This window comes from Lithobates pipiens, unplaced genomic scaffold, assembly GCF_037356315.1.
Source record: "Lithobates pipiens isolate NorthernLeopardFrog02 unplaced genomic scaffold, aLitPip1_a1.2 Scaffold_1, whole genome shotgun sequence".
Classification (NCBI taxonomy): domain Eukaryota; kingdom Metazoa; phylum Chordata; class Amphibia; order Anura; family Ranidae; genus Lithobates; species Lithobates pipiens.
The window spans coordinates 168,378,346-168,393,547 of NW_027507685.1; the positions used below are offsets into that span (position 1 = coordinate 168,378,346).

At 42.1% G+C, this 15,202-nt stretch overlaps 1 protein-coding gene across 6 annotated transcripts in view; it reads right to left on the reverse strand.

Annotated features, from left to right (window-relative positions):
* The window catches only part of L1CAM (L1 cell adhesion molecule), a 671,411-nt gene that overhangs the window by 134,121 nt on the left and 522,088 nt on the right, over positions 1–15,202 (reverse strand). For all 6 annotated transcript variants that reach the window (XM_077478852.1, XM_077478851.1, XM_077478850.1 and 3 more), the window contains one exon: positions 1,082–1,262. In XM_077478852.1, coding sequence (XP_077334978.1) covers positions 1,082–1,262 — 181 coding nt within the window. The remainder of the gene's footprint in view (positions 1–1,081; positions 1,263–15,202) is intronic.

Sequence of the window (15,202 nt, forward strand, 5' to 3'; positions counted from 1 at the left end):
CCAGTTTCCCTCCCCTTTACCATTCACACAATGTCCTTTATTCTTTTTACAGAATAAAAGGTGTTTGTGAATGGACAAGGGAGATCTTCTAATTAACCCGATCCTCCTCTCCCATTGTCCATCACAGAACACCTTGTATTCTTTAAAGGGTACAAGACATTTTGTAAACAGACAAGGACAGAGTGCTCTCAGCCACATCACTCATGGTCATAACGATGACCATACTTCTCAGCATCAATGAACCTACGAGTTTTACACTACTCAACAGTAATCATTAGAGCTAACTTGTTTTTAGAATGAATTCCCAACTATTATCAATATATAAATAAATAATTGAATAACCAAATCAAAATACAGTGTCACAATATGACACAATAACCATAAAAAATATTCTCAGTGCAGCACTGTGATATTACAAATGTATAAATTCATAGATACTGTAAGCACACATACACCTGCTGGTATAGCAGGCAGGAAAGATCGTTTGTCACAGTATTCGATAGAACAATTGTGACTCAATACATTTTGGATGAAAACCCTGAAAAAAAAATGTATTAATTGCCAAGTTTTAAATCCTATGTTTGATTTCAGGATATACATGGACATTATAATAAGTATGATTGATTTTTTTCTAAACAAAAATCACATTCAGACTTAGAATTTAATTTGTTTGAGAAAATACCATAGGTGTATAACCAGCTTTGAACTCCACTGTTTGTGGGTGGGGATACAGTGGACTTATAATGAGAGCAGACCTTGAATTTAAAAATAAATTAGTCTGTATCTCTGCAGGTTTAGATTTACAGCCAAACTTAATCACATGCTTCACAAATTGGATTACTTTTACTAATCATGCAAGTCTTTCCCCCTTTTGAATGAGGAGTTTACAAAAAAACTTGTCAAAGTCACACGACTGGCTCTCTACCAATTACACTGCAGGGCGAACTCCACTTTTTATTAACAGGTGGGCTGAGTATGCATTAATACAACCAAGTAAAATCGAGAAGGTGGAGGATCAATAGGATATATACATGGGGGTTAGATTTGAGCTATACTTCTACCTGTATCTGTGTGAACTCACCTCCTTCTTCCGTTCTGATGGTCTTTCTCTCACTTTCTGAGCCTTCACCTTTACCGTTGAGAACATGAACTGTGACTGAGTAGTTGGTAAAAGGCTTTAGGCTGTTGATGTTTGCATGAGTAACATTACCATACACAGTTATCTTATGTGTATGCCTCTCATTCTGAGCTGCATATTGGACCTGTGAAATAAAGTTGACAAGGAACTAAGACAGACTGCAAAGGCTCTTGAATAGTAACTTATTTACATATTATACAGTTGCTATTAAGGCAAACCCTCCTACACAACCTACTTCATATGGTACAAAATACTCTTCTGAGTTTGTCTCACTGAACTGCTGAGGAGTTTAACTGTCAGGTCATTTTAACTCCTCCCAGGCTTATATTGCATACAATCTGTTTACCTGTCATGTCATTTCAATCAGAAAGATAAAAGTAGCCCAAAAATGGAGTATGTACCGTATGTAGTGGGCCATGTTGGAGCACCTGCTTAGATCAATGATCCCTATAAGAGTATAGCATCAGATTATTATTCTTCAGTCCTTCTTTAGCATAATGAACTTTACTAATCCTGTTATTATACACCTTCCCCTCCATTAAATGAGGCGTTTACAAAAAAAACTTGTCAAAGTCACATGGCTGGCTTTCCGCCAATCACACTACTGCATTAAGCAGGGAGAACACCCCCGTTTTTATTAACAGGTGGGCTGTAGTATGGATTAGTACAACCAAGTAAAATGGAAAAGCCATAACAATATCTGTTCTCCATTATAAAATATCCCCTTCAAGGATATCCTAGGCCAAACATTTTCTTTCCTGTTTTGGAATGATTAGACATTGGTTAGAACTCACTAGGTAACTTCATTTGCCTTTGTCCCATTGAAGAAAAAAATCTCTTAGTTCCTGTATTGAGATGTAAAAAAGAAGTCATAGCAAATCAAAGATTCTGTTTCTTCCTGATTTGAAAACCCAAACTTGTTTTATTTAAATAAAAACTAATAAAATCTATAGGCTTTTATTTGTGTACATACGTGGGCATTTCATTAAAGGAGAAGTGTGGGCTTTAAAAAAAAAAAAACACAACATCCATACTCACACCAACACCGCAGCATCTGTGTAATGCTTCAGCTGCCCCACTTTAGCTCTAAGGCCCCTTTCACACTGACGGACCGTTCAGGCCCACCTGTCTGTTTTGACGGCGGACTTGAGCGGCGCTCCATGCTAGCTTAAACTTCAACTTTCAACTTCTATTACTACAGCATATTTCTTTCTCCTTGCCTGCCTTGTCTACCTTGAGTTGATGGCCCCATTGGCATACCTGTCATATGCATTTTTTTACTTCAATTTTTAATGTTTGATGAATGAAACTTTGAAAATGAATGTTATATATAAAACTTTACTGATTGCATATTTTATGCTGTAGATGAATTCCTCCTTATCTCTGCACCCTTGAAGAAGGAATCTCGAAACGTGTCAGTGGTAAGGAGACTCTATCATATGTGGTCTATATGGTGATATTTGCTGACTGTATTCAGCTAGTCATTGTTTCATAAGCATATCAATTTTATGATGTTAAATTTGAATAAATATCATTTATTTTAATGCTTTTTTTGATATTGTTGAATATATGTTGCCTAAAAAGTCCAGTTAAAGAGGAAAAAAACCTTGTCTCTTTGCTCTGTTATTTTTGGATGTGGCACAAAATTAGCACTGTTACTGCCAGTCACCTTTTCTGTTTCTGGTACTGTTCAGGAGGGGGGCACTCTCTTGCCCCCCCCCTCTTTTCCTGCGGCCTGCCTGATTGCATGCTCAGATAAGGGTCTGGTATGGATTTTTGGGGGGACCCCCACACCATTTTTCTTTACATTTTGGTTCCCCTTAATATTCATACCAGCCCCAAATGGCCTGGTAATGGACTGTGGGGGAATCAGATGCCTTTTTTTTCAAGGACTTTTATGTGTATTGCCGGGACCGACAATTCATTATAGCCGCGAGTAGCCTTAAATTACTTTTTTCTTTAGAAATGTCATTTTGTGCAGGGACTGTTGTAAACATGGGAAACATGTGCCACTTTGCAGGCATACTAAAGACACCCCCCAGGTACGAAATTTAAGGAATATTTCACTTTTATTTAGGGCTGCAGAAATTAACGATTAATTCTTCGATTAATTGTTAATTTTTTTGATTGATCAAAATTTTTATATCGATAGGCTGCCTGCCCTGGGGGAACTTTGGGCCAAGCTGTGGGGCTGCGATTGTGGGCACGGTAAGTCTGAGATTATGGGCACGGTGAGACTGCATTATGGGTATGGTAAGTCTGTGATTATGGACACTGTGAGGCTGCAATTATGGGCACAGTGAGGCTGCAATTATGGGCATGGTGAGGCTGCAATTATGGGCATGGAGAGGCTGCAATTATGGGCATGGTAAGGCTGAGATTATGGACACGGTGAGGCCGAGTTTATGACGTGTGACATCCTAGCCATGCCCCGCTATGTCTGGCTTTGGCAATAACAACGGTGCTAAATCAACTAAAAGTAGTTGGATCTGTATGTGCGTTATAATTAGCCGAAATGAGTCGATTAATCGATTAAATAAAATCGATGAATTAAACACAAAAATTTGAATCGGTAACAGCCCTACTTTTATTGTTTCACTTTAAGCATTATTAAAATCACTGCTCCTGAAAAAATGGCAGTTTTTAAAACTTTTCTGCATTGATACATGTCCAATGGGGCAGGACCGAGGTCCCCAAAGACTTTTTATGACAGTAACTTGCATATAAGCCTTTAAAATTAGCACTTTTGATTATTCATGTTCGTGTCCCATAGACTTTAACAGTGTTCGCATGTTCTAACAAATTTTTTGCCTGTTCGCATGTTCTGCTGCAAACCGAATCGGGGAGTGTTTGGCTCATCCCTACTGCTGATTAGTTCTTGGTCTCCTCTGAGTGGAGAGCCTCAATTACTGCTCAACCCTTCCAGCACTCACAATGAAGCACCCAGGCAGGTGAAAGGCAGACATGGGTGGCTCTGTCTCTCATCTGCTTTTTGAAAGGTAGAGCCAGCGGTCAATCAGGGAGCGGGGTTGATCCCAAAAATATTGTTGTGATCCTTCCTGATCCCAACACAATTCTGCCACTGCCACTGCCACTGCCACTCTGCAATATCAAAATTCTAGCGCAGCACTCTTTTCCCTTAACAATACGCATGTGCAGCCTGACTCTTATCTGGACCTATTTTGGAGTCAGTGGAAGAAGAGGAGGGTCTGTGCAGAGTGCAATGGGCGCTGGGTCCTAAACCAGCTGATCCTGATCATCTGAAAGATGTGATCTGCCATCTGCATCGCTACAGACAGAAGGACCAATCCTTGGCAATGCATGGACAAAGGGGCCCCTTGATTTAGATGGAGCCAGGGTCACTATGCTGCCTGATGTCTCCAGAGCCACCCTACTAAGAAGAGCAATGCTAAAACTGTTGCTGGAGAAGCTGCGCCAACGGAGCTTACTTACAGGTAGGGCTTCCCCCTGCAGCTAACCATCTGTAAAGGAGGCTCCTGTTTCCAGTTCAGATGCCACACAGACCTACTAGACCTCTTCTCATTCCATGACATAAACCGATTCCAATACTGGACTGGTTGCACCCGCTGCCTGGCCATGATCCCTGTGCTGCTGCTCGGGCGCCCACCTGCCGCACAACAAGACAGAGGAGAGAGGCTTGTGCCCTGGTCCCGATGGATGCTCCAGAGACTTAATGGATTACTAGCCTGGCTCATCAGTATCCTGCATTTGGTCCTGCACAGTAGACTCTGTCACTTATAACATGGGAAGAACACCACAGACTCTCCCACACATCCGATTCAGAACTGCCCAAGGGACTGTTCTGCCCCCCCGTCTCTTGTCTCCCCTGCTTGCTCCTTTGAACTACACCCTGTTCACCTGCCGGGGTGCCAAAAACTTCTGCGAATCCTGCCAGAAAAATTTACTCAGCATGAATCTATGTGTACCAGGCAGTGTCCCTCTGCTAGGGAGGAAATAAACTGACTTATGTGCTCCTATGGGTTTTTTTTTCATGCTGTGGTGTCTCACTCATGTTTGGTCTGACCTGTCAACCCGTGGTGAGAATGGGGGTATGATTTTTGCTTAGCGGGTCTATTTTCGTTTTGCAGTAGAGAAATTGCCTTTAGTTTGTTGGGCTTGCATAATTGGGGCTGTGGGTTAGCACTTGTTCAAGCCTTATACTGTTTTACCATTGTGCTGTGATGATATCTAATTTACTGTGTGTTCCAGGAGCTGGTTTCTGGTTACTGTTTTACCACTGTGCTGTGATGATATCTAATTTACTGTGTGTTCCAGGAGCTGGTTTCTGGAGGTGCTGCCTGGATTTGTTCTTGCTGTCCTTTTCCCTTTACCTTGGCCCCCATCCCTGCTCCTCTAGTATTCCCCTTATTTTCCTGCTTTATCTGGCAGTCTTCTCCAGATAGCCAGCTATTGGGTGTCCCTGCCTAGGCGTTTAAGTTTGGCCATTTTTGAACCAAAATGCATGATTTGCAGCTGAAAAGTAATCCTTGTCTAGCAGTTTGGTGGTACGATGTTACTATATATTTGTTTAAGGGTCATGTTGCTCTGCCCATTTTCTGAGTGACTACACTGGTAGAGTATACATTACCTGGCTGTCTACTTGCTATAGTTTTGTTTTTCTCTTTTTAAATCTATTTTCAATTGGGTTTTGGAGGGATAGGGAGTCTTTGATCCCTTTTGTGCTTAACCTCCTCCCCACATAGAGCCGTCCCCTTTTGGCAATTTATTTTTAATTTTTTTCCTCTCCGCTTTAAATCATTTTGTTGTGCTACTGGGGTGCTTTGAGATTTTCTCTTTGCTATGCCTTAGGCATATTAGGTCTGAAGTACTGAGCTGGCACCTCTTTTTATACCTTTTTTTAACTCCTCTCTCCTCTTCCCTTTATCCTCGTCCTACCTCACCTCCCTCCGCCTCATCCACCATCTTCTGTGAAGATGGCCTTAGGTAAAACAGAATCCATGCTTCAAATGGCAGCAAGACACAAACGACCCAGAGACAGCATAGTGACACAACATTAAAAAGGTAGTGAATGACCTCCTATTAGAACAAAAATCTTTACCACGGGCAGACATCAAACACAAAATAAATGAGGCTAGATTAGCACCGAACCTGAGTCTTACCACTCAGGCAGAATATGATGGTCACGACACAGATACTATACAATGGGAGATAAACCCACCACACTACTAGCAAGAAAATTTGTATCCCACCCCTACACATCAGCATTACCTAGGTTGCGACTAAATAACAGGCAGCTAAGTCAGAACCCAGAAAAAATAGTCACCTAGTTCACGAAATACTACACCAAATTATATAGTGCTTCAGCAAAAGTGGGACCAAACAAAATGGAGTATTTTTTAAACATATTCCTCTCCACAAACTGAAGAGGGAACATTCAGAATTAAGAATTAATGGATCAAGAATTCACAGAAACTGAGATAATACAGGCAATCAAGAGCCTTAACCCCTCCAAAGCCCCCGGTCCAGATGGGTTCTCAGGACTATACTATAGAAAATTCCACGAGGTACTGACCCCACATTTTTGTACCTTTTTTAATGCAATCAGGCAGGGCATGGCCTTTCCAGCGCAAGAAAATAAGGCATTTATACATGTTCTCCCCGAAACTGTGAAAAGATCACTTAAGTTGCGCGAATTACTGACCCATTTCATTGATCAATACGGACTTAAAAATTATGACAAAGATCCTGGCGGTCAGAATGAACTCATTCTTAGCAAAATATATTCACCTAGATCAGGCGGGCTTTGTATCGGGGCATCAAACGACAGATCAAACAAGAAGGGTTATAGATATTATATCTGCAGTTCACTCGGATTGGGACGGGAAGGGTCCAAGATGGGGAACGCTGCTATCATTAGATATTCATGATATTCATTAAGCATTTGATTCCATGTCTTGGGATTACCTCTTCTTTGTCCTGACCTGACTAGGGTTCGGAACTCACTTTCTTTCCACACTACAAACTCTTTACAGCTTCCTGATGGCAGCATTAAGGATAAAAGTTTACTTTTCAGGCCCGATTAACATCCAAAGAGGGACACGTCAAGGCTGCCCCTTGTCCCCGCTACTTTTTGTGCTGGCATTAGAACTGCTTGCAATAAAGACACGAGCCTCACAAGACGTCAAGGGAATAGAGTGTAGGGACATTGAACACAAATGCATCCTATTTGCGGATGATATATTGATGGCGGTCTCATCCCCTATCACCAACCTCCCCAAATTATACACCATACTCAAACCATCTCTATAATCTCAGGCCCCAAAATCAACCATGACAAATCGCAGGCCATGAACATCACGTTAGAGGAAAACACAATTTCCACCCTAAAACAATCTTATAAATTTATATGGAAAACCGATACACTCCCATATCTAGGGATAAACCTCACCCCATCCTGGAGCACACTGTACTCTCAAAACTACCCAGCTTTGTTCACCATCGTGGTTTGGCAGACTACACTCGGTTAAAATGAATGTGCTACTGAGAATACTATATCTCTTCAGATCACTACCAGTGGCACTAGCCCAACTAGACCTGAAATCGTTCCAAACTAAACTCCTATCATTTATCTGAGGGAGGGGGGTGGGATAAGAGGCCTAGGGTGAACAAACGCACGTTACACAATCCCAAGAGAAAAGGTGTACTATGCTTCCCAGATCTGTTGAAGTACTACTATTCCTATTACTATTTATTAAGTACTACAGATTCCATAGCTTGCGACAATGCATTTGGATGCAGATAGAGGCTGGAGCCTGCAAGAAATAGTCAATCTCATCCATCCTTTGGTTACCTCCTAAGCAAAGACCCCCGATTCTATGTCCAACACTTTCTATCTCTTTGAGTATATGGGACAGACTACTTAAATCTCACAAATTTCAATCCTTGCATACCCCATTAGCCACCATACTGGGAAACATGAACTTCACCACAGGCCTCACCACTAGAGCATTTGAATGGTGGACGAACAAGGGGCTATTGTGAATCGCAGATTTATGTGATCATAGGGGCATCCTAACGAGAAAGGCACTAGAGGAAAAACATCAGTTGCCAACCACAGAACACTTTAGATATACACAGATAGTACATTTCTTGACCACCATATCAAGAAATTCAGAAATAGCTATGATGACCCCTATGGAACATTTGTACACGCAATACAATAAGATCAAAGGACATATCTCTGAATTATACAGTCCTAACAAATTTTAAGGAAAAGCTGAAATATATGAAAAGATGGGAGGCAGACCTCCGAGAGAGTATTGAGCTGAATGAGTGGCACAAGATGGCCCAGGGGGCCACAAAACACATCATTAATAGAAGCAAATTACCAAGTCATAATGAAATGGTACATGGTCCCGGCAAGTCTGGCAACCTTCATTCCTGAGGCATCTCCTCAATGTTTTTGTGGCTGTGGACAACTGAGACAATGTACCATGTGTGGTGGCAGTGCCCCAAGGTGAGACACTACTGGATTAGGGTGTATAATTTTATATACACCCCCACCCAGGTAAACTTAGTCAAGTCCCCTAGACAAGCACCGTTTGGTGCCAAGGTAGAATCAGCCTCAACTTTTCAGAGACATTTCATAAGGTATATATTTACAGCAGCAAAAATCACAATAGCTAAATCATGGAAATCGGTGGTAGTGCCGTTTAATCAGCTCAAACATAAACTCTCCTGGATTATGCTTAATGAACAAATGACTGCAGCCTTAAATGATAAAATGAAACAGATTTGAAAAGATCTGGAGTCCCTGGATCCAGTACTTAATGGAAGACCCCAGAGTCATATCGGCATAGACTGGCCGGTGGGGGGCGGGAATCGGGATGCGGGGGTCACTTTCTAACTCTCTAACTCTTTGCTCCTTTCCTTCTCAACCTGTCATTCTTTATGTTCAATTATCCCTTCTCTTCACCTCTAATTAGACTCTGACAAAATAATGAGGGTCATATTGCAGAGATCTAAAAATTTTAATTTGTCTGGGCATAGGTCCCACGCAAAAAGAATTAATATAGCAATAATAATAAAAATTGCAATTCAGGTGGCAAAAAGCCAGTACCATTTTCTAAAAACTTTACATATGTTATAATGTGTAGTGCTGCAAATATCACCATGAAACTGTTTATTCATTTTGTATTTCTATTTTACTATTTACTATGAAAAATGTGAAAACTTGAAATAAAAACTATTGAAACAAAAAACAAAACAAAAAAAACAGACACACATTTGTGCATCTGCTCTCAATGTTAAGGGGCTCAATTGGAGCCAATCAAAAGAGGGGTTTATATCCAATAAAACAAGAGGTTAACATTTTGAAAGACCAGATGTGTAAAATGGCGCAAAAATCATATGAAATAGAAAACCGACTCCGCAGGTCCAATGTAAGGGTGGTGGGGCTCCCGGAGAAAAGCGAGGGGCAGAAACCAATCGAGTTTTTGGTTTGTTGAACTGTTCGGTAGAGAGACATTTTCACAACAATTTTTGATAGAGAGAGCACCTAGAATCCCATTCAGGCCCCCACCCTCAGGTGGACACCCAAGAGCAATGTTGTTGAAATTTTTAAATTCCAATGACAAGGTAACTCTGCTGCGCAAAGCCAGAGAGGTAGGAAATATTTACTTCAAAGGCACTAAAATCTCAATGTATCCAGACTTCTCATATGACCTGCAGAAGTGCAGGGCTGAATTTGTGGAAATTAAAAGGAAGACTGCAAAAATTCAATGTAACATAAGTGCTGATTTATGCAGCTAGATTACGTGTGGTAGCATTGGGTGGAACTCAGTTTTTTGACACTCCTGCAGGAGCAATAGCATGGCTGGAAGATGAAAAGGACCAACTGACGATGAGATAAGGGGGAGGGTGACCAGGTCACATAGATGTGAATTTAGAAAAAACTATTTTTTTTTTAGAAAGGAGGTTTTTTTTTTCTTGTTTTTTTTTTTTTTTTGTTGAGGTGTGTACATTAATATGATTATATATATAAAAGCTAGGGAGGAGGGAGACACATAGGAGAATACAGGAGTAATGAATGTGTGGGAGATGTTTAAGACTCAAATAAAAAAATGTTTGATGGGAGGAGAGGAGGGGAGTGGCATGGGTAGGAGGGGTGGAGTTGGAGCAGGGGGGAGGGGGGAGAAAGGGGGGAGTGAAGCATGGGTGGGAGTGAGTACAATGGGAATGTGTGCACCGGTCATGAGAAAAGCCCCTAGGGTTAACCTAGTGAGGTGCAGGGAGGGGGGTGGGGGGGTGTATTGAAGGGATTGAATAAAGGTATTACATTTATTATATTTTTCACACTTATGTTGATGGTAAGGGGGGGAAAAAAAGTGAACAGGACAAAATCAGAGCTAAAGCAATTTAAACCACGAGTAGGTGGAAAAAGTAAACTCATTGCACAAAATGATAGACAAAAAAACTGGAGCATTTTGGTTGATAGAGTAAAGATTGGATACGATTGGCCACATGTATTTAGAAGATTTATAGGAGAGGCCTTATTATGGGAAATACTCTCCCCCTTGTGCTTATTTTCATCTATTATGCCATGGAGTCCAGAATATTAAATTTAGGATCATGGAATGTTAGAGGGTTAAGTAGCCAAGTTAAGTGGACAACTGTTTTGATGCATTGGATTTGCACAAGATGGAGCTGGTTTGCCTGCAGGAGACGCACCTAACAGGGGCTACTAAGACACAACTTTGAACAAAAAAATTTCAATATCAATATCACTCTGTATATTCCTCTTATTCAAGGGGAGTCAGTGTGATGGTGAGAAGCAGAGTGGTGTTCTTCTGCAGGCAAATAAGCATAGATGAGGAGGGGCTGTACATCTTTATGCATTTTGAAATAGAAAAAAAAGGAATACGTTTTGGCAAGTGTTTATATTCCGCCAACGTTTAAATTAGAAGTAATGTATAGTTTAATGGAATTTATTTTGGGAAAAACAGGAATACCGATAATAGCAGTAGGAGACTTTAATGAGGTAATGAACAAAAATTTGGATAGGTTCCCCCAGGCAAACAAGCATATAGTAGGTCTGAACGTCAGTTATGTCAATTCTGTCAAGAAGCAGGGCTACTTGATATATGGAGGGTACAGAACCCAGACTCCCGGCAGTACTCCTGTTTCTAGAGCTCCTACTCATCACTTTCTAGAATAGACTTGATTCTAGTAAATGGAAAAACAGCACATATAATAAGAAATATAACATATCAACCAAGAGGGGTATCTGATCACTCACTGTTGTTGGCATCAGTGACTTTGGAAGGGAAAAGATCCCCTAGGATTTGGAAGATGAACCCCTTTTGGTTTGATCTGAAGAATCCAGACGAGATACATAACAAACTAAAGGAGTTTGTGGAGTTTAATGAAGGGTCTGTAACAAGGGGTGTAATGTGGGATGCACTGAAGGCAATTCTTAGGGGTATTTTAATCCAACAGGTGGCACAGATCAAAAAGACATTGAGAGAATGGGAAAATGAGATTAGGAAGGAGTTGGCAAGAGTAGAAAAGGAATATATGGAAGACCCATCCCCAGAGAAACAAAGAGCCTGGCTAAATAAACAATGGGATTATAGAGCAGCAGTAACTAGGAAAGCAGAAAACAAGAGATTATTTCAGAAACAAGCAGAATTTGAAGAGGGGGAAAGTGTAGGAAGTATGCTGGCTCACTTGGTGACAGCTAACTCCTCGCCCTCTGTGGTTCCCACGATTAAGACAACAAATGGAGAAATTTCATCTCAAGTATTGGAGATTACAGACACATTTAAAAAATATTACAAAAGATTAGATAGATCGCGAGGGGTGGCAGCGAGCGAGGAGTTGGATGAATTTTTTGCGGATATAAAAACACTGGTACTTACGGATGCTGATAGAGAGGGAATGGAGGCCCCGATAACATTACAGGAAATACAAGCAGTGACAGAGATGGCCAATCAGAAATCCCCAGGGCCTGATGGCCTGCCGGTGGAAACCTACAAACAGTATGGGAAGGTACTGCTCCCAGAACTCTTTAAAGTATTGAAGTGGGCGGAAGAGGAGGGGAAATGACCTATATCGATGACAGAAGCCACAATAATAGTACTTCCTAAAGAAGGGAAAGACCCTCTAGACACCACCTCTTATAGACCAATCTCCCTGCTCTGCTCGGATGCAAAAATCCTTGCTAAGGTATTGGCAGTCAGGCTAAATAAAATAATTTCTAAAATCATACATCCAAACCAAACAGGATTTATTCCTGGTAGATCGACCAGCATGAACATTAGGAGGGCATTTCTCAACTTGCAGATGCCCATAGAAAATATGGGAACAAGAGCGATCGTGTCTCTGGATGTGGTTAAGGCATTTTATAGCCTGGAGTGGTGGTATATATGGCCAGTGCTGAGGGAGTTTTGGTTTTGGCCCTCTCTTTATTAAGTGGCTGAAAATATTGTATAACAGTCCAAGTGTTAGAATAAGGGTTAGCAACGATTACTCGGGCAAGATACAACTGGAAAGAGGGACAAGGCAAGGGTGCCCACAATCACCCCTTATTTTTGCACTAGCTATGGAGCCGTTGGCCATAGCAATCAGAGCAAATTCAGGTGTGATAGGGTTTGTGAGAGGGCCAAGAGAAGAAAAAAATTGCATTATACGCAGATGATGTGCTCCTTTTCCTGGGAGACATGGGGAACTCCCTTAGGATGGAGATGAACATCATTGGGAAATTTGGAAGATTCTTGGGCTTGGTAATAAACTTGGAGAAATCGGCACTTATGCCGATCGATCCCATGGAGAACTGAATAATGTCAGGGATACACCAATTGGAAGTTGTGGAGAAACTAAAATACTTAGGAATATATGTCACAAAAGACCCTAATGAATTTATAAGTAATAATTTAACACCTCTCCTGACCAAATTTAAAAAGAAATCCGATATATGGCGGCGCCTCCCATTATCAGTGGCAGGGAGATGCAATCTTATTAAGATGCTGTGGATGCCACAATTATTAAACCTTTTACATAATACACCAGTATGGGTTGATAAGAAATGGTTCAAAAAAATGTATACATTGTTCAGAGACTTGATCTGGAAAAGAGGGAAGGCCAGAATAAGCCTCCAAACTTTACAACTGCCAATAAGGGAGGGGGGAATGGCGGTGCCACATCCCCGTGGCTTTTTTCTGGCTGCACAACTGCAACATTTATGGGGTAGTAAAGGCCCAGAGGAAGGGAGATTAATGATGATAGGGGTGGCCCATAAGACTCTGGTAGAGGTACTAGAGGCAAATTCTTTTGTCTATAGAAATCCCACAATAAAATTAGTTACAAAGGTTTGGAAAGCTCTGAAGCTGCTAAATGGCCAGGGAAGAATGACAGAATTTACCCACTATGGAATAACAGGAATCTCCAGGAAATGGCCCCTATGAGAAAAATTCCTGCCCCTGTTCTGCAAAGGATATTTAAGGTTAAGAAGAAGGGATTTATTTCAGAAATATATCCATGCATCCATAGCAGAAGTATGGAAAGCGTGGAAAATCTTAAAAGTAGGGGAAAATGGGAAGTAGATGAAGGGAAAATCACGGAAGAGCAGTGGAGGAAGATTTTAGAAAGGAGGTGGGAGGGACCAGAAGGGGGAAAGAGGCAGCCAAGCTATTCTTGTATATGCAGCTGCAAGCATCGGACGGCTGGCTATGTCGATCTGTTAGGTGTTTCTGGGAACGGAGAGGGATGGGACCAGAGGTGAGACAGGGGGAGCCGACCTCCTTCTTGTTATTCCAGTCGCAAGCATTGGCAGCTGGCTATGTCGATCTGTCAGGTGTCTCCGGGAATGGGGGTTGGCAGAGGCAGCTGAGCTCTTTGTATACCAGCCGCATAGCATCAGGCTATGCAGGTGTCTAAAACACCTTTGCGTGCCATCCTTTAACCACTTCAATACCAGGCACTTAAACACCTTCCTGCCCAGACCAATTTTGAGCTTTCAGCGCTGTCGCACTTTGAATGACAATTGCGCAGTCATGCTACACTGTACCCAAATGAAATTTTTATCATTTTTTCCCCACAAATAGAGCTTTCTTTTGGTGGTATTTGATCACCTCTACGGTTTTTATTTTTTGCGCTACAAATAAAAAAATACCGAAAATTTTGAAAAAATAATGTTTTTTTTTGTTTCAGTTTCAAAACTTTGTAAATAAGTAAGTTTTCTTCTTCACTGATGGGCACTGATGGGGCTACACTGATGGGCACTGATAAGGCGGCACTGATGGGCACCAATGAAGTGGCACCAATGAAGTGGCACTGATGAGGTGGCATTGATGGACACTGATATGTGGCACTGATAGGCGGCACTGATGGGCGACACGGATGGGCGACACGGATGGGCACTAATAGGTGGCACAAATTGGCACTGATAGCTGGCACGGATTGGCATGGATGGGCGGCACAGATGGGCATGGATAGGCGGCACAGATGGGCATGGATAGGCGGCACAGATGGGCATGGGTGGGCACTGATAGGCGGCACAGGTGGGCACTGATAGGTGGCACAGGTGGGCACTCATAGGCAGCACAGGTGGGCACTCATAGGCGGCACAGGTGGGCACTCATAGGCAGCATTGGTGTTATACTGTACTAATGGATGCCAATCAGTGCCAAACAATAATGCATGCCAATCAGTCATGCCCATTGTGGGCACTGATTGGCATCCATTATGGGCACTGATTGGCATCCATTGTGCTGACTGGCATCCCTGGTGGTCTAGGGAGGATTACCTTTTCCCTGGTGGTCTGGTGGCATCCCTGGTGGTCCAGTGTGGGCATCCTCGGGGGGGCTGTGCTGATAATCGATCAGCACAGACCCCCCCTGTCAGAGGAGCAGCCGATCGGCTCTCCTCTACTCGCATCTGACAGACGCGAGTGAGGAAAAGTCGATCACCGGCTCTTCCCATTTACACTGTGATCAGCCGTGATTGGACACGGCTGATCACGTGGTAAAGAGTCTCCGTCGGAGACTCTTTACCGAGATCGTAGTTGCCGGGTGTCAGACTGAC